At 46.7% G+C, this 19,915-nt stretch overlaps 1 protein-coding gene across 18 annotated transcripts in view; it reads right to left on the bottom strand.

Annotated features, from left to right (window-relative positions):
- Nucleotides 1-1,389: 1,389 nt before the first annotated feature.
- DNM1 (dynamin 1) overlaps nt 1,390-19,915 on the bottom strand; it is a 68,734-nt gene continuing 50,208 nt past the window's right edge. For 4 of the 18 annotated variants that reach the window (XM_040605916.1, XM_040605919.1, XM_040605917.1 and 1 more), the window contains 7 exons: nt 15,392-15,501; nt 14,649-14,760; nt 13,388-13,399; nt 11,932-12,102; nt 11,520-11,761; nt 10,900-11,118; nt 2,549-3,400 (listed from right to left, as the gene is read on the bottom strand). In XM_040605916.1, the coding sequence (XP_040461850.1) occupies nt 3,328-3,400; nt 10,900-11,118; nt 11,520-11,761; nt 11,932-12,102; nt 13,388-13,399; nt 14,649-14,760; nt 15,392-15,501 (939 nt within the window). In that variant the 3' untranslated portion in view covers nt 2,549-3,327. Of the gene's footprint in view, nt 2,018-2,548; nt 3,401-7,579; nt 7,617-10,899; nt 11,119-11,519; nt 11,762-11,931; nt 12,103-13,387; nt 13,400-14,648; nt 14,761-15,391; nt 15,502-19,915 lie in introns of those variants that run through there. The other 14 variants (XM_040605925.1, XM_040605926.1, XM_040605920.1 and 11 more) reach the window with 11 other exon arrangements.

Below are 19,915 nucleotides of genomic sequence, written 5' to 3'. Positions count from 1 at the left end.
GGTTGAGGGGCCCAACGGTCACAGCCTGGGCAAGCGCCTGAAGCAGCACACGCTGCCTCCCTGTGAACCTGCCTCGGAAGAGGCAGGCACAGGAGCGTGGTACAAATTCAGGCGTTTGTCAAGAGAGACCATTCATTTCTTCTGCCTCCAAGCTGCTCAAGCTTCACATCAGCGCATTAGAGCTCTTCCAAGGTCAGAAGCAGATTGTGGAGGTTGCTTCTTTTTTTTTTTAATGGTTCAACTTGATGGTTCCATGTAAAACTAAAAAAAGCTTTCAAAGAATGAGAGCTTGCCTGCAAACCTGCTGGCAGAGAGCGGGGCTGGCTTTTGAATGGTGCGAGCAGCATCATTAGCACACCACCAGTGGGGTGACAGCCAGTGCCACAGGCTGCTGGCTGCACGCATCTGTGTACATACTGTACCTGTGTAAATGCTCTGTGTTCCTTGACAAAAGACTAAGCCTTTTGCAGTGTTGATGCCTGCTCAGGCTACTTGTAAATCTGTATCATAGCTAACAGGGGCAGGGCTGTGATTTAATACAGAGTGTTACTGTAAATGGAATAAATATTGATTGGATGTTCTACTGTAGTACTGCAAAGGAGATGAGAGGAGTGAAGGTGGTCTGCAGTCTGTTGCAGAGGTGACAATCCTGTCACAAATTTGCTTTCCAAATAAACTCATTCAGGTGGGCATGGACTACATTTATTTCTTCAACACAGATCACACTGAAATTTGGTCAGGAAAAAAAGAATTTTTTTTTTAAGACAACCTGCCCTGGCACAGGATACCCTTCTCACTTAGCTTTCATGAATGTTTTCCTGTAGACAGACTGCTGATGAGCCCGAGATGGTTCTTGTGGGCAGCATTTCACACCCAGACCCGTTTTTCACCCTGTTCCCTTCAGGAGTGTTTTGCTGACCCACCTGACTGAATTCTGACTGAATTCAGAGGTTTACCCGGTTTATACTGGGGGAAGAAATCCCACCTCAGCCCAAAGCAAGGGCCAGGCAGGAGCTGGCCAAGCATACTAGACTGTGGTTGGGCTGTACTTCAGCTACAGCCCCAAAAGACACCACTTGACAAAAAACCTACCCTGAACAGGGGCCTGCTGCGCTCTGCAAACAGCTCACAGGCAAAAATACCTTTTGAAGAACCAAGCAGTTGTGTGCAAAACTCGCACCTGACGTATGTCCAGTCACTGAGGCACCTCCATGCATTTTTCTTTACCACAGAGACAGGGAGTCAGGTTCTGCATCTGACGAGCAGTTTCGCTCTGCTGCAGGTCTGGTCCACCTTCCCTATCTGCGACAGCACCCATTTGCATAATACATGGGATGAAAAGATTAAGTTATAAGCAAACACAGTTTGAAAATCACACAGAGAAAGAGCAAGAGAAAGAGCGATGGTTTTATTCTAGTCATGGAGACCTTTGTTATACAGAAATGATCATTTATTTCATCCAATAAACAAGAGTGACAGGTAGATCACAAACTGCATCACAGCTACTACCAGCACTGAGACAGTTCACCCACAAGTCTGGGGTAATACAACAACCCAACTGCACACAGCAGAGAATTTAACAATCAGCTCAAAAACTCAACATCAGGATTTGGTTAACTTTTTGCATGTGTTGTGTGTGTATTTCCTAAAATCCACAAGGAAGCACAAATGGCTTTAAACACCTGGACATATATAGATTTTTCATCTTATATATATATATTTATAGATATTTATAACAGTAAATATATGTTTATCATTACTACAATATACTTAACTCCTTTAAGCATCTGGGAAGAAAAAGAAAAAAAACCCAAAACCAAACCCAGTTTCACTACAATTACATCTGATATGTGTATGTCACAAAACACAAACAAAACAAGCCATGTGAGATTCGAGTCAGACCATTCCAGGACAGAACAGCTAAGAGGCAGGCAAAGAGTCTCAGAGGGAGCAGGCCTACATGTCAAATGGTGGTTTGGGGCTCTCTGGGCGGGAGGGACTGGCCTTACCCGGCCGGCTGGAGTTTAAAGACAAGAAAACAAAGAAACAGGGAACAGGGGAAGGGAAGGAAGAGGAGGAAAAGTAGTAAAACAACAGTTACAATGCAGAAGGGAACTGGCATCAGAACAACAGAGGATCCACCACAGCAATTAAGAGCACTAAGCACTGAAATAAGGTAACTTAAATCTGAAACAGGCCTGGCTGAAAGCCTGCAACACGGGTGGCTCATTTAGCTCTGGTAGAGACATGACATCTGAAATGTACTGGGTTGATATATTCTTAATTCTCAAGTCTTTTTTAATACATACAGCATGAAAAGTAAACCCCAAACCTTCAGAAGATGAGTTGTGATCAACAATGGTTACAAGTTTCCCCAAACACGTACTGTATACATGCAAGAAGAAAAAGGCTACGGAAGAAGTCACCACAGTACCCAAAAAAACACTGAGAGATGTGCTTACTCAAAGCAGAATTTTCAAAAGATTACCCAGCCAACTCCCAGAAAAAATGCGGCTGTCCGTTTGCAAAGGGGGAGCCACGCATCTACTCCCCTCTCCCTGCTGGGTTCAGACAAGTCAGCCAAAAGCGGTGATGCCAGACAGCCGCTGGCAGGAGCCAGTGTGTCACCAGCAGGATCTCCCCAGCTCTTCTAGGAGCCGAGCGTGAGCAGGTCCGCGTGCTCCCTGCCCGCTGAGCTGTGCGCGCTATCTCAGACTTCGCTCTGGCAGGACTAGACCGATCCACTGAGTTCTCCCCCTTTCTTGATCTCCCTGCCTCACTTCGGTAAGAGGTTGATTGCACTGCTCCCAACATGAATTTTTGCACCTTAGGAGTCAAACTAATACACAGGACATTGAATCTGTTTCTAACGGTGTCACATGTTTTGACGGGATTTTTCTTCTAAGTTACACTTTTGTCGCCTTAGCTACAAGAAAAGAAAATAGCTACAGATCAGTCCCAGGTGCTACAGCTAACTGATGCGGGCAGGACACTTATCCAGGCTAGACCAGGCGGATGGAATTACTGGACGGACAGCCACCGCTTGGACTTAGGATGTCCCTGCGGCTGATCTCTCCAAGGAGCCTGTGTACTTCAGGGATCCATGCCACTGAATGAAGGCTACTCTACGCTCACAAAGCAATACAGGACGCACGAGTGAAGACGAAGAGCTCGATCACTAGGCTAGTGTTTTACGACACACCAGGAGGGGGTGGTGGGAGGCAGAGGTGTGGGATGGATGAGAGGAGTGACTGTGGCTGTGGAAGGGAGGGTGCAATGGGGAAGCCGCCAGCACGGCATTTGTCGCCAGCTGTCTACAGCCTCGAGTTATAAATCTAAGAGGGACGGTTCAGCCGGTCGGATTATGGTAGGTCGAGTAGGTGAGGCGGGGCCCCTTCTGCTGTGAAAAAGCAGGAAACAAAAACAAGAGAACACACACTGTGGTTAGCACAGCAATCGCAGTCACAATCACACGTGCTTCTCCACCTCGCCTGAGCCAGCGAGAAAATAAAACATGAGGCACAAACTACCAGCCTGCAACTCCACGAAGGAGACTTACACGCTTACTCACGCCTCACACTGGCCTTCCTGCACAGCGTGGATCACCAGTAAAGCAATCTGCTGCACAGCCAGTTTTGTGCTCCCTCTGAAATTTGGAAGTGCAGAGATTTATTGCCAGTGAATGCACTGGCTCTGGAACGAGAGTTGAGAAGCACGGACAACAGTGAGCTCCTGTATCAAGCACATGACAGTCACACAGCATGGATGGGGTCCTCTGAGACGCGCTGCTGTCAGAGGTTCTTGGATGGTTTGGAGGAGCACCTTCCTTCTTCCCCCGCCCTCGAGGCTAATGCAAGCCTGAGGTTGCCTATTCCAATGACACTGATCTCTGACATTAGGGGCAAGCTTGCTGCTTTTGGTTCGCTAGTTCTGGTGCTCAGCAAATGCAGCTTCTACTTCAATAAAAGGAGCTCTGGCTATCACTACCCCATTCTGCTCCAGCCCTTTTACTGGCACTTTAGCTAGGTAACTGGGCAACAAGTTAACTCACACAGATGGCAAACTCTTAAGTGCTCTGGAGTCTCCTTTCTGTAAGGGACTGGGGAAAAACAAAACCCCAGAAAATACACACCCTTGCTGTCTCTCTCTCAACTCATTACTTGAAAGATCACTTCAGACTCAGACTACAGGCTTTATGAAATCTACAAATAAATCGTTCTGTAAGTCTGTGAGTCCAATTATGTTTTTCCTTTAAAGCATGCTCCCTGCAGTGTCTGCAGCCTAAACAGCATCATTATGATAATTAAATTGTCCAGTACTGAGCCAGAGTAGTTTTACAGTCCGAACTGCCTGAAAAGCAAAGAGCAAACCCAACAGGATGCAGACCAAACAGAGGGGAAGCATTTGCACCGATAATGCAGAACCAGGTGTCACAGAATTAATGCCTGAATAATTCCACACTGACAAGCTTTAATTAAGATTACAATCACCTGGCTGAGAGAAGTGAAGACCTTCCCCTAACACGGGCTGAGGGAAGCAGGAAGAAGGGAAGAGGGGGCAGAGGAGGGTATTTGCACCCAGTGCAATCTCCCGAGATAAGGACGTCCTGTTTTGCACTGGCTGCAAGTCTATCGGCATGCTGGTACCAGAGGAGCTGCACTCCTATAAATTAGGGCAAGCTCCCTCATCTTAGTAAATGAGCCAAGGCAACTCTACAGTCCTGTGTGTTACCCTCAGCAGAATTTATTGTTCCGTAGCTATTGAGCCCCAGATCCCAAAACAATTACGACCACTCATTGTTTGCCTCGGGAAGTGATATATAAGCTTCAGACAGCAAAACATTTCTAAATGTTATTTTCTTGACTGAAAGCGTCAATAGGGACCGCAAGACCCCACTGTCAGCATGCCCATCAAGTTACTGCTCCTGTACAGTGATGGGACTGAGCTAACCTGCAAGTTACAAGCACCTTGGAAGGATGCCAAAACAATACAGTCTCCCAGAAGCAAATCTCACCATGAGATGTTACAACTGGGCAATCTGTGACCCTCAGCATCACGACACACAGGGTCTGTGCATCATCTCTGAAGGTTGCTCACGGTGTAAATGCAATACCAACCATTCAATGGCTACTACTGTTACCAGAACAGCAATAGCACTTGAATTAAAGCCTTACAAAACTTCAGCTCAACCTTTAGTGAGATGCTGTTGTAGTGTCACATGTGTTAGAAGGCATTTTTTGAGAAGCTTGAAGGACTTTTTGCATTTCAGGAGTTTGGACAGTTTGTTCTAACAGCCTCCACAGCTTTATGCGAAAAGGATGCTTGAAGTCACTGGACTGTGTGATGTGTTCTGGCAAGAGACAACAATTGACCCTACCAGAATAAATAGGACTGAAAAGAGCACAAATAATTTGCAGGTAGATGGGCTGCTTTTTTGTAGTGTACTGTGATCCATTTTTGCAGACACTTCTCTCAGCACTCAGGGCACTTCAGGGGGAGGAGCTGTCACTTTTTAAAGTCACAGGTTTTCTGGAGACACTTGCAGCATCTGCCTGGTAAAGTTATAAGAGGCTGAAAACTGTTTCCCAGCAAAAAAAGGGACAGAGAGGTCTCTCAGACATGCAGCATTCACTCCTGAAATGTTACTTCAGTCTGTCTCACTACACTGCTAGCCAAACCCTTTTATATCACTGAAAAGTCATTTTCCTCAGTCAGAATAAGAGGGAACAAAGTTTTGCTCATGGGGAAGCCTGTGGCAGCCTCCAGTACGTGGGAAGTAAGACCTGAGTCCTGGCAGGAGCCTGAGAAGACCAGTTATAGTGACTATCATGTCCTTTGACATTGGTCTTTCAAGCCATACCAAGAAAGAACACTGAGCTAATCGTATCTAGGAAAACAATGGGTTAATCGAGTTCTGCTAAGGACCTAACGGAGATGGTACATTACATTTATTGCCTTGGACTGCAAAAGGTTTTGCGGGGGATTTTTTTTTTTTAAAAAAAAAAAAAGTTCTTTGTTTTATGGTGGCGTTTTGGGTTTCTAATTTCCTTGGTGCTCTTTATGCCAGACCAAGAACAGAACACCCCAAAACAGCGAGTCCCAGAACAAGGTACAGACAACAGCAAGCCTCTTTGCTGAGGTTGTTCACCAAGATGCATGTTTCTAGGGCTGTCAGGGATGTCTGCAGTAGGCGGAGTATTGGAGGAAACTGCTGATTGCTCCAACACCTCTGCAGCACGTCATCAGCGAGGAGGGCTGACAGATGACATCCTCAAAGATGATGTCAATCACTGCATTGGTTTGATGTGATGTGGCACCTCTCAGCTCTAACTGCAGTTACACGCAGCAGTAACAGACACCGTCTGCTGCACGACGGGGGTTAGCTGTGAACCGCCCTGCCCTGGAACAGGGCTTGCTATTCCTGCTGAGAGCACTTCAGCACACGCTACCCAAGCCCAGTTCTCTGCTGCAACCAGCAGCCAGAGAATCCACAGGAGCTGCTGCTGCTTCCACTCCTCTCAGACTTTTCACTTCAAGAAACATGCACAGAGAAAGGGAGAAGGGGCCCAAAATCCCTACACGTGCCCTGTTCTGCCCTCTCTACCTGTTTGTCAGTAAGGGCTGGAGACTCCCAGGAAAGACTCAGGAGAATTTCCTCAGTCTCCCTCTCTACACCCCCAGTCTCAGCATTAACAGGACAAGGAAGAGTCACTGGGCCAGCGCAGCACACATGAGCCTGCCCCAGTACCCTGCTACATCACTGAACAAGTACAATGCTGCAAACTGCAGGGAGGGACAGGAAAGGGACACAGGCAGGAGCTCGGGGCAGAGTGCTGGGGGGACGGATCACTAAACACCTCCTCTCACAGGGGCAGGAGGCAGAGGAGAGAAGGCAGTTTGAATGGAGGCAAAAGAGTAACCTAGAAGGTAAAGGGTCAAGTGGAGAACAAGCAAAGGGAGTTGGCTTCTAACTGTGACAATGGGACACAAGGATAACGGGGAACATTCAAGGTCAGAGTCACCCTGCACTCAGATATGGAAGTCCTGGTATTAATGACCCAAACTCCTCCTGCCTTCCACGAGCACCAAGGAGGGTGGGAGCACTTCTCCAGCCGGACATTGGAATGTAAAAGAGGAGTCTGAACTAACAGCTCCCCACGGCTCCCTCTTGATCCTAACAGCTGACAAACCAAATAAAAATGGAGTTTGTTCAGCCGATCTCCCAGTCGGTGTGGATATAAGCCAAACGAAAGACACAGACAGTCCAGGCCTTGTTTCCAGAGCTCATTCCCCCATCCCACCTCCTCTATCTAGAAGCAGAGAAAGGGTCCTTTAGTGACCCTAAGTCAGGTACGGAGGCTTCCCCAGCTCCTGCAGCTCAAGCAGCTGCTCTGTCTCTGATCAGCCAGTTTTCCTGTTCAAGACTCCTCCCTTTACGAGATCCTGGCAGAGGTGGTTCGTTGGACAAGGGACTCTGTTACTGATACAAGAACTAGGCAGCAGAGGTGAGCTGCAGAGCAAAGTAATGGAGGATGGGGACACACTGACTCATGCATTGCAGGGAGAGCGCAGAACGTACCGTGGCTGCCAGTCCTCAGGGGTCACTGATAGTGATTCTGAAAGACAACATGAAATCAACATGGCAGTTCAGACAGTTCAAGGCAGAGGCCACACAGACTGTCAAGAAGGTGGAACAGAGACACATGCACTTGCAGAGCCACACATTCGCACATCCCCCTCCAGAACACGGCACGAGCGTGCGCTGCTGGTTGGGACTGCACCGTGCCACGCAGGACCGCACGCACACAATCAGCCTCGTCTCTGCACGTGCCCAGGACCTGCTGCGCACAGAGGCGTGCTGAAAGCTATCTGTCTGTGCACACACCTACTGGCTGGCGCTCACTCGCCCACCCAGTCCACTCACACATCCAGGCTGATGTTCATACCTGCCAAACCAGCAGTATACCCCCACCAGCTGGCTACTGGTGGCTTGACTTGCCTCTCACTAAGCATTCCTATCTTCTGACCATATTAAATGCTAGAGTTGAAATAAACGCTCAGGAAAGAGGGAGGTAACATGCAGTCCTGAGCACTACCCAAAATGGGAAGAAGCAGGTGAAGGCTCCTATCTCGAAGGTCACAAATCATGTGATCGGCTACTCCAAACTCCTCAATAATTCAAGTTACAAAGCCGTGCGACGTTATGCGTACAGTGATACTGATCGTTTGCATCTTTTTCCTTAGATGTGCCAAACAACGGAGAACCCGCTAACACCTTCAACCCATTTTTCCAGTGGTTAAGTCATTCTCACTTAAACTTTCTTACTTTTCCTTTAAGCTTGCCTAAGCTCTTTCACCTACAGTTTCTATCAAACTCTTTTTAACTGAAGAGCCCAAATACCTAGAGGAGCATCTTCACGGCTTTCTTAGAGCTAATCCTTCTGCATAGCTCCAATAGGCACACAGTCCAAGTGCAGTCCTTCACTGCACACAGACAGGACCTTATATTGTTTCTGCCTTTCAGCTCCCAAAGATCTGTATTTGGCAGTACAGACTTCCACAGTAGACTGAATATATGCTAAGTACAGAGGCAGGATGGCAAGCCTTGTTTTAAGTGTCCTTAATTATATGCAGGAATACTTTCCTGTGCAAGAAAATGGACTGTGTGGTCTTTATGCATGAAAACGTGTGTCTATATAATTATGTTTATGAGAAAGAAATAGAGTGACATTTGTTTAAGTTCATCATTCATAAAATCAGACGCTCACACAACTGGAGGCACACAACCTGCCAAACTTCTACACGGGAATCAGTGTGCATACACATGCAAAGTACATCCAGCCACCACCATGCACTTCCAGTTCACTACATAACACCAACTCCTACAGCAAAGCCCACTCATGCCAGATACAAGAGCTTTGCTCCTCACACACACACACTAGTGTAGCCTGGTAAGCAAGGGAAAAGAATTTAAAAAGTATTAAAAAAAGCAACAATGGAGATGGCATTCATTCACCCATGGCAGAAGGGCCCAAGTCCAAGTGCTAGCAGGGAACATTCTTGTTCTATATACAGGAGAGGAAGAGAAAGAGTCCCTTATTGGAAATTCTCCGTTCATCAGTGAACTCAAATGACAAGCTGATGTCAGGATCCAGAGGAGTCTATGAACAACTGGAAGAATCAGAGAGGGGGATCAGAGAATGAGCATCACTTCACACCTTCTGGAACTACATTCTCAATTCCAGGTCTGGGCAGCCAGTAGCATGCAATCCAACCTACCACCTCTCCTTCTAGAACAAGGGATTGGTCTGTTAAGTATGAAACAATCTCTTCCTCTGCTCCAGTGCTGTTCCCTACCTTACCCTAAACCCTTCTACCTCATGCAAAAGGCAGGAAAGCCACCAAGACAGGCTATGACGGATTTCTTCAGAAGAGGCCAATTCATTTCAGCCCTTTGGGGGAATCCTACCATGATGATCAGGTATATTGAATATTTTCATGAGTGAAGAAATGAAACTGAGTGAAAGAAGAAAGATGGAAACAGAAAGCAGCAAAAGTATACTAAAAACAAAACTACAAAGTAACATCATACAGAAAAGCAGGGTCACAAGAAGCAAGGGCTGAAATACACAGGAGAAGCATGCTGACATCCGTAGGTGCCACCAGCAGGACCACAGCCCCTGGGGCAACACCGACACATGTGTGGACAAGCTACTGTGGGAGCTGCATCAAGGTGCATGGGGAGGACTGGGGCAGAGGCACCAAGAAAGTCAAACCATTTGCACACACCGGAGTCAGAAACTGGTCTGGAATCTCCTCAGACTCACCCACCTCTGGGCTGGATACAGCCTGGCGGAGAACACCCCCCCCCCCCCCCAAACGGGCAGCGCCAAGTATGAGCTGGGGCACTACCACAGCAGGGAGCTGAGCCGCTTCTGCCACGTACCGTCATCACCCACTGACAGGCTGGGCCTTTCCGCGGAAAATGGCAACGCTTTCAGACAGGTCCCACCAGCACCCACTGGAAAGGAGGTATTTTCCGCAAGGGAAGTGTGTTCCCTCTGGCTTGTCACTGGGGAGTTTCTGGTTATGTTCATTCTTCACTGCGCTAATCGCCTTCTCTTTCTCACAGGAGGCCGAGTACTCATCATAAAAGCATTCCCGGTTCCAGACCGCTTCCTAAGTTCCCTCAGGAACACGTGCCTAGCTGCACAGGGGGTAATCCCTTACTACTCTGCTGAGGTGTGTTCGAAGCGACTGCACAGGAAAGGAATTAAGTTTCCTAAATGGAAAGCAAAGCTGTGTGATTTGGACCCTCCAGACTGGAAAATGTTCAAGTTGATTACAGAAGCAACAGAGATGCCCCCCCCAAAAAAATAACTATCCTTTTCCCTGCAGTGATGTTGCAATATTTTCTAGCAAAAAAGCAATTGAACAGCTTAGATGAAGGTGTCTCTAACTCACCTTGAAGAACTCCGGGCCAGAAGAAAAGGGGCAACTTCAGACTTTGGGGAGCCCTACACAGAGGGGAACTGTCACTCCAGCCCTGTGATTCTTCTAGTGACCACCTCCTACTTGTGAGCAGGGGCGTTGGTGTGACTGCTTTAATAAAGCCCTTGGGTACGAGGTCCTCTTCCCCCATCCTTTACACAGAGGTCTGTGCAGCGAAGAGGCTGCCTCTCTCTTCCCAAGAGCTGCCTTGACACTGCCTCATCCATGCAATGAAATCTCAATGGACAATGATGCTCCTGCCTATGGACTCCACTCAAGTCTCTGAAGACTGTACCCATACCACGCGCTCCATCCTCCTTCCATGGCCCAGGCAGGCTAAGTGCTGTCAGGGCTGCTACTCAAACCTGGACATATCCCACCTGTGTGGAGCAACATTTCGGGACTTACCTGGGAACCCCAGGAGGAGCACGATTAGGCCGAGAAGGAACCTGAGGCGGGGGCCCAAAGGGATCAGGAGAGGCACCTGGCCTGGAGGGCACGGGGGGGGCACCACCCAGCGTGGACCCACCAGCAGGAGGTGGCCCAGGAGCTGGACCTCGAGACCCAGGTCTGGCGGGTGGAACAGCTGGAGCTCTCCTCTGTGGCGTGGGGCTGGACGTAGGAGACCTGACAAACAAATGAAGAAAATTCAACTGCAGCAATTGGCCTGAGATCCCTTTGCCATCATCAGGTCCCCAAAGGCTGCCTTCAGCGCTCCTTTGGTTTCATGTCATTTTACAACACCACCCTTTGGCTTGCAAGGGCCACGCCAGGCTTCAGGTTGCCTTCAGGGGTACTTCAGGCACCACCTAACCTAAGGGGTTAGAAGCCTTCGCATCCACCGTAAAGACGTAGCAGCCCTACACCACCTTCAAAGCCCAGGAGCCTCCCAATGCAAGTACCCAGAACTCTCCGTCCACAGGGAGAGGAGGGAAGAGGAGGACTCCCTGTCTCAGTCGGAGGCCCCAGCTAGCCACTGAAGAGGCATCAGGCAGGTCTGTGGGGCTCTCCCCCTGAGCCTCTGGTACCTGCGTCCAGATGGTACGCTCTGCACCTGCAGCCAAGAGTCGTCCACCGGTGGGGGCATGGGGGTGCTGATAGTGCTGGTGTTGATGTCCCCGATGATGTTGAGGGCCTCCTTCAGGGCATGGTACATGCGCAGCATTTCATCGCGTCGCTGAGCCTGCTCTGCTGATTCCTCCATCAGCGTGTTTTGGTCACCACAGGAGTACAGGTTTGCCAGCAACTCCGAATGGATGAAGTCCTTGGTCTGTAAAGGAGCACAAAGGAGGAATCACTTTCCACTGTCTTCCTTGAAGCACTCCATTCTGTTCCCACCTCTCCCTCCTTCCAAGCCACCTTCAGGTTTTCTTCATTCTTTCCCTTCCTATTTTTCCCCTTCTGTGTCTCCCCCACCCCACTGACTAGAGAGATAAGTACATTGTTTATCATGAGGTGCATGATTGTCTTCGGCATGAGGTCTCTGATGGTTTTGTTGACAATTGCCATATAGGAATCCACCAGGTTCCTGATCGTTTCCACTTGTCTCTCCAGCTGAGGGTCCATGGAGTGCATGAAACTGTCCGATCCATTCTCCTCTGCTTCACTGGCCTGCAGAGAAAAGGAGAAACAGATTGGTTCTTTAAAAGTAACATAAAATCAGCTTTTCATAAGAGGGCTAAAAGAAGAAAAGGGAACACGCAGGAAGCACATGCAATGAATACCAACTTCCTTAAGCTTACATTTTGAGCTGTGATCGTCAATGCGTAGCTCAGCTTGTACAGACATCTCCAGCTCGGAGCTGAGGAGCTTTAACAACAAAGCTGCTCTCTCAGTAGGAAGTTCTTGTACAGAGGTGAAAGGCAACAGGACTCTTGACCAACGTTCACAGGTTATATGCTCTAGTGAATACTCAAAGCTGTATTTTTACTTTTAATGTTGATAGCTTCCTGAAAAGTTTTTCATGCGAGCTGGGTTTTCCATGCCCAGATTCAGTTTGGACATGAGACTCATTAACCGTAAATTAAGCCTTACAGACTCTCTGACACACTGCATCTTCATCCTCGTTATACAAACGAGGAAACAGATACGGAGTGGTTAAGTATGCACGCACCTCTGTCAGACTGAAGGTAGATGGAATAATCTAGAAAACCTTCCTGATCACTTCAGCTGCAAATCCTGCACCGTAAAGTCATTAATAATCTTTTCTTTCACACCAAGCAGACGAATCTCTTCCTGTCTGCCTGAAATGCTTTGTCTGCCTTTCTGTAAGGGAAAACCTGGGCTGTGCTGTTTGGCAGAAAGCAACTGACAAGGCTCATCCATTTGGGATCAATTTCAAAGCAGCAAAGCATGCAACACTGCTGTCTTTCTCAATACTTCTTAAAAAAAACCACAAACAACAAAAACAACTCCAACACAACTTGATTTTATAGAGAAAGAAAAAAATATCTTTATTTTAAACCATCCCAGTCTGAAGGACTTGCAACAGTGTAGGAAATTGCTTATCTTGTTTTGGGAACAAGAACATGTGAGAAAGGGCAAATTCTTTTGTTAATTTGAGCTTTTGCCGGAAAGATCTTACATAATGAAGAATGTAATGCTTCAGTGAGAAACAAAGTAAAGGAAGTGGACATCAAACAGGACAGCTTAAAAAAAGTGAGGGTCAAAAATCCCAAAAATAATTTTGCACCAAGAATCAGAAGTCATATAAAAAGGGAGAAATAAAAAGAAAAAAGGAAAACTCAAACCAAGAACAGAAACAAACAGTAGCAATCCAACAGAAGGTACAAAGAGGGAGAAGCAGCAAATGCCTCTGTGACAAAAGGAAAAAACAAGAGAGAACTATCTGGTGAGAGCCCCAGGGGGCAACACAGGCAGAGAGGGTCAGACTTACTTTGTCCTTGTCCTGGCAGGCCAGTTTGAGCATACATGGAAAAAATTAAAACAAAAAGGGATTAAAAAAATAAAAGAAGATTTTTAGTTTGTCTCAGAATTGGGAGAAGATCCCATAATAGCAATGAACAAGCAAAAAGACCGATCCCACTAAAAATATATAAATACCTACGTTGCACTGGAAAGGAACAAGCAAATTGTTTAGCTAAGCTGAAAATCAAAATAGGACGCTCTGCAAAGGAAATTGTACTGTTGGCATTAAAGGGAAATGTACTTACCTATGACAGCTGCTTGTTATTCATTACACAGGGTTTTGAGACAGCCAGCCTAGAGGTCAGTGTTCCTATGTCAAACCACTCCATTTGCACACCATCAGGTGGCATGTGTCCTTAACAAGTACACGTTTAAGAGGCCCAGTCTGGTTCAAAGCCAGTTTGATGTCACAAGGTCCAGCCCCTAATCCTCTTTTTTTTTTTAATATCACATCAGTTTGTCAGGAAATGCTTTAAGGCAAACCCCACAATCTTCACGTGTAACAGGAAAGATGAATGGGAGAAGTCTATCAGAAGCAACAAATACAAACAGATAAGCTATAATAATTTCTCTGATGGGAAAACTATCTATAGCAGCTTCCTCTTCAGAGGGGAACAGGAAGGCTTTGTACAGGAACGTGTACCAAAAATCTCTAAAACATACTTTTAAAGCAGAGCATAATGCTGACAGCAAGTGTTGTGGGACAAGGCTAAGGAAAGCGATAAGAGGTCTTGCTAAACCAGCATATTAAGGCGTCCACCAAGTAAAAGAAAAATTCAAATAACATCCCTTCCTAATTTGGGTGAGGGAATGGGAGAACAACTGCTAAGCCAGGAAGCTCCGAACAAGGCCGTACAGTAAGCATTACTGAAAAGGAACAGTGTCTTTGCTCAGCAGACCCATGCTATTTAGTAGTCAGGTAGCTAAACATTCCCCTTATACTGGGAATTTAATGCCCACAAAAGAAGAGAGCTAGAAGGGTTTATCAAGGCTGTCTGCCTACTTTATTTATCTCTGCTTTGAAACTGCCAGTTAACTTCACCCCAAGCTTCCCTAAAGGAAAAACCAGGACATATCAAGGATTTAAATTTTTGTTGCAAAATGTCCTCAGCTCAGGAAAGAGACAAAACCTCCACAGACTTATTTTTAACACAAGAGGATGCAGCTATCCTTCTTAAGATACATGCACGCTGTGTTCCTTCTGATCCCATTATTTGTCTATAACTTACCCCAACACGCTCTGGGTAGACTCCTGCACGAAGGAAGGAAGCCTTCCAGCTATCTACCTCCTCCTGGGTCTCACAGGCCAGCTCCAGCTGCCGGTAGTCCTTGTAGACATTCCTGAGAGAAAGACAAACATTTTGTTCTTCTGTATTGCAAATCAGGGATTTGCCCATATTTGACAAAGATGTCAGTGACCAGGAATCTTCCTGTCGTTTTAAGGCAGAGACACTTAGTCCTTTGCTAGTATCCTCATGACGACCTCACAGAAGGAAAAGGAAATGATTTCTTTTTCATGAGCAAGTTTGATTGCCCCCAAATCAGTTGTGTGTTTTCAACAGCGCCTGAAAGGTTCCCTTTTCAATTCTGCTTGCTGCTGGACTTCTCCAGCCAGGCTGGGTCCCCCATTTCCTATGGCTTTCCCTACTCACTCGCTAAGAACATTGATTATAATTGTATACCCAGCCACAGCCAGACCCAGGTAACCACAAGCAGCTGAAGGCTAAGGTCATGCTGCAGGCCATGCACTGGTGAAGCAGGAAGATGGTGCACATCTGTAATACCAGAAGGAATCAAGTCAGACTTCTTTTACAAAGTCTCTTGTCTCCTCCAAGAATTGCTGTCCGTCAAGGATGCATACATCTTTCCGGGACAGCTATCCCAACATGCTCACCTTTATTCCCTGCTATCTAGTATTACAGGAATTCTGCCCCCAGCTTCAAGAGCTTGGCACGTTTAGATGTGAGCATACCTCTGTTCAGTGTTGAAGAGAGCAAAGATGTGCTTGCTGGACATGAACCCCTTCTCAACGTCTCGCAGTTTCAGGTTATCCACTGGTAACATATACTTCTTCTCCTTCTCCTGAAAAGGGGGTCGGCAAGAAGTCACTCACTGCTCCAACAAACGTGGCCCAACAACCCTGCCCCACCAACTCCTCCAGGAGCAGGCAGCCGCGTGGCACTGCCGCAGCTCCCCAGCTTGTGATCAACATCAGGGTCATCATCACTCTTCCCAGCAAGTGGTCAATCAGCACCAAGACCCTCAGCAACCACTTGACGTCCAGAGCAGGTCTGCTTGAGTGTGTTTCAACACACTCTTCATCACTCTGCTCCTCATACCTCTGCCCTCAGGACAGCATTAATGAGGGGAAACACTGCTGCTGGTCAGGGAAGGGGCGAACAGCCCTCACAGCCCCGCTTCGTTTCACTTTTAACCACTGCAAGCCTATATCCAGGTTCAGGAAAAGCCAGGCACGTGATAGAGAAGCTGGTTTGACACAGAAATTATGGACTATATCAACTTAAATTCACCTTTTCAGAAAAGCTGTCTTTCTCACTTTATCTTATTACTGCCCTACAGTCTATTGGTTACTGCGAACCCTTTTAAAGTATTAATTCATGTTACCAATAATAAATATGCATCAAAGGATCAAAGAGCAGGTCTGGCTACAATAGTACAGGTTACTGTAAGGTTACCTGAACACCCCCCGTGTTGAAAAAAATCAAGTAACTATGCCCGTTAATGACAAACCTCATGCTCCAAATTATTAGAAGCTCGAGCAATATGGGCACCACTTGCTTAGTGAACATTAATACTGCTTGGTGAATGTTAAAACCCAGAATCTGAAATCTCAGTGACCAGACTCAGAGAGCTTTAAGGGACCTATTTTTCAGAGTAACTGCACCTACAACCCTCCAGTCTGGCTCCTAAGAGACATCTCCAGCTAAACACAGAAACAAGGCATTCAAAAAAAACTCAACATTTTTGACCCTAGGTACCATCTTTTAACAAACCCGATCTTAGTTTCTGAATGTAAATATAAAAATTATTCTCCCTGCTTAGTCGCAAATCTGGACCTACAGCAAATTAACAGAAGTGACTTTGGGTTAAGGCTTCCCTGTGGAACATCCTGCTCCGGCTGGGTATCATACCCCAACACAACAAGAGAGGGAGCCATCACACTGGTCTCCAAAAGGCAAAACGCAGCCACCCAAGACTGACGTAGAAACGGAGCACGCTTTTGTGCACAAGCATGCCCGTGTGACTGTCCCCTTGTGAGGATCTCGTGTGTTTGTAGACCCTTCTTGGCTGGAAACAACAAAACGTGATTGCTCTCAGGGGAAAGAAGAATGGAAAACAAAGATGGTCAGTGAGCAGAGACCCTGAAGAGCTAGCTAGAAAACAGAAGCAGGGCAGAGCAGCAGATAAGGATGACAAAGCTGCTGACCTACAAACTCTCAGGGGATGGCAAGTCCAGCCCAACACCCTCTTAAGTTTTAGTTAAATTGATCTGAGTTTTCTAAGGATATCAGACACCACACAGCTCAGACCGAGCCTAAAGATCGAACTATACCATTCCATTACAAAATTTATACAACAAGAATGCCAGCATCCAGAAAATAGAGATCACTTGGGTAGCTACCAGACTCTCCATTCTCTCTCAAAAGATGCCAGGCTATGAAAGCAGGAAAGTTCTTCCAAGCAAATTTCCCTGGATTTTTTAATGTTGTTGATCAGGCTACATTAGAAGTGGGCAAGCATTTTTGTGACAGGACATCTGTCAGCCAGGTACTGGTCTCAGAGCCTGACAGACCACTTCAGGTTCTGTAAGCCACAAACAGCTTCCAGCTTTCTATTACTTTAGGTTATTATGCTGGTTTAGGTTGAACCAGCAACCTAGAAGTGAAGTACACCAACTGCTAAGTCCCTAGGCAAGACAGACCATCCCCACTGCAGCCTCACTTAACTGCAACTCCCTGCATCCACCCCACAGTCTCTGGGCTAGTAAGAAAAAAAATAGCTGATGTTGAAGGTGTCTGAGAAAAATCACTCTGCACATCATTGCATAGAAACCTAGCAATGGAGTCATTCTTCAGGGGGAAAAAAAGAAGTCAAAAGGTAAGGGAATCCCACGTCCCCGATACGGAAATACACGCTCTTTGCCAGAGTTTCAACCTTCACCTCTTCCAAGCTCTTGCATAAATGCTGCTGCATGATCAAGACAACACGATCTCCGCATGCTGATCTTTCCATACACCAGACAAGTCACGTATCTGTACACCAGATAAAACACCAGTCCTCTAAGGTAGCAAGAGCAAACTGAGGACACTGGCACAAGGCAAGAAGCCCCCATGCCATGTATGCTGTGGGGCAATGCACGCTGCCGCTCATCAGCTCCCCGCAGCTCCCCCCTCCCCCAGTCCCCCACTTCAGTCTCTCCAGCTTCTCAATTTTCAGCCCAGCCTGTTTTATATCAACACTCTGACTTCATTTCCTGAATGTAGAGACAGGAAAGTGTGGAACGAGCTGCCAAGGGCTGAGCCTCTCAAAACTTTGGCTGAGCCCTCTGCCCATATGTTAGCAATCTGGCAGTATGTGCTATGGCTGAACAGCATCCTGGCCAAGAGGGGAAAGGGGCTTCTCTCTCTCTCTCGCTTTCCAAACTTGGAGTGGAGGAGGAAAGAGAAGGAAGAGCCAGCACACATCAAAATGGGAAAGTAGTTTGTGAAATACTATATTCAAAGCCCTAAGTCTGATCCCAAGAGGCTTGTGTTGCTCATAAGATATCTCCCCCTGCCTATGAGAAGAAATAAAAAAAATAACCAGGCAAAGCTCTCAGCAGCAGAGTGTATGTTATATAAAACGCGCACGTTGGCTGCGAGTTAATCTGTAGAGCCACGCGGCCAAGGAGAGGTGGTGAAGTGGCAGAAGCACTCAGACTGGCCGTACAAAACAGAACATGGATGCTCAGTGTTGGCGAGGGAACGCTGTAGGCGCGGGGCTAGCTACCCCTAGTCAGGGCTGTTGCTCCCAACCGGAGTCACACTACTTGCATGGAGAACTGCAGAGAGAGATGGCTGCAAGCTGCTTGCAGAGGCAGGATAAGTGCCAGAGGATTAGTCCCCCACCCCCAGCACAGTGCAGATACAGCCATATGGCTCTGTACTTTGCATCTACCAAAGAAAGAAAATACACATTGCCAGGAAAAGGACCAGGATCCATTAGCCATTCCAATTGTGGGGTGTGGAGTACAACAGCTGGAGGAAAAAAAAGGGATACCACGACTGCAGCCTCATGTTGCAACATCCTTAATGTGGCTACCCGACTCCTTATAACTACTAGATTCTAGAGATTGGTTTTGACCAGAGACAACAATGGTTCGCACTATCACCTGAATAATTTGTTGCTATCCTGTAGGTAATAACCTACAAGAATAACCTACAAGCAAGACAGCCGGGCTCAAAGCATTTCCTCCATTCAACCGGACTGCCTCAACAGCAAGCTGAATTTTCCTACTCTCAGATACATGTGAAATGAAGCTGACAGATGCATGTGTGGGCTCCCCTAAGGTTGGAAATTGGCACTCACAGTACAAGAAAGTAATTGGCAGAGTTATTAGAACTCAGTTTGCATTTGGAGCACAAATAAACTAATTAAAGGTTTCTCTGTAGCTGTTATGACAAACCCCTCCTTTTGCACAGAGACAAGGGTCTGTGGGTATGGGGGGAAGAGCATCGCCATTGTTTTAACTGGTGGCCGTGTGAAATTAGGAGAAATTCATCTTGCTTAAACCTCTTACATCTCCTTTCCTTCTTGTAAGAGGTAAAGCACTATGGGTAAACAAACCTGCCCCTGAGATGACTGAGGTTTCAGTCAAATCATTTGTATAAAACACATATGCAGCATTTTGGGAGCTCCTGTAATAAAACTCTATTGAAATGGAAACACATTAACATCATAATTGATAATTAACAGACTGTAGGAATACATGCACATTACAAGATTATTAAGAAGCCTCTGAAAAACAATCTGGAGTATTTGAAAGCAAGTTAGCAGGGCATTTTAAGTGAACAGGCTCCCCCCAACCTCCAACCAAGACGTTACCAACCACTTTCTGCTTCTTGCCTTTGCAAAGAAAATGCACATTTAGAAGAGCTGAATTTCTGACCTACGATTCTTCCAGCAATCCCTAGTCATCCCACAACCTACATACATCTCAAGCCCACCTGCATCACTTAACTTTTACCCTCAAAAAAGTGTAGTTTACCAGACACTGATCACTGCTCCAAGCTGCAAAGCAGCTGTAATGGCTTGTTTACATCAGAAGGCTGCGTTGGTTTAACTTAGACACACACCCTAAGATTTTAAGCTGATTTAGTTCAAAAGCTCTGTAGACGCTAGGCCTGGACTCACGTGATTGATCACGACCATTACTGTCGGCTTAATCAGCACAGCCATGGCAATCAACTCACCTGCACAAAAATAAAGGTTTTTA

This window comes from Falco naumanni, chromosome 9, assembly GCF_017639655.2.
Source record: "Falco naumanni isolate bFalNau1 chromosome 9, bFalNau1.pat, whole genome shotgun sequence".
In the NCBI taxonomy this organism is placed as follows: Eukaryota; Metazoa; Chordata; class Aves; order Falconiformes; family Falconidae; genus Falco; species Falco naumanni.
This window is presented reverse-complemented; position numbering and strand designations above follow the sequence as displayed.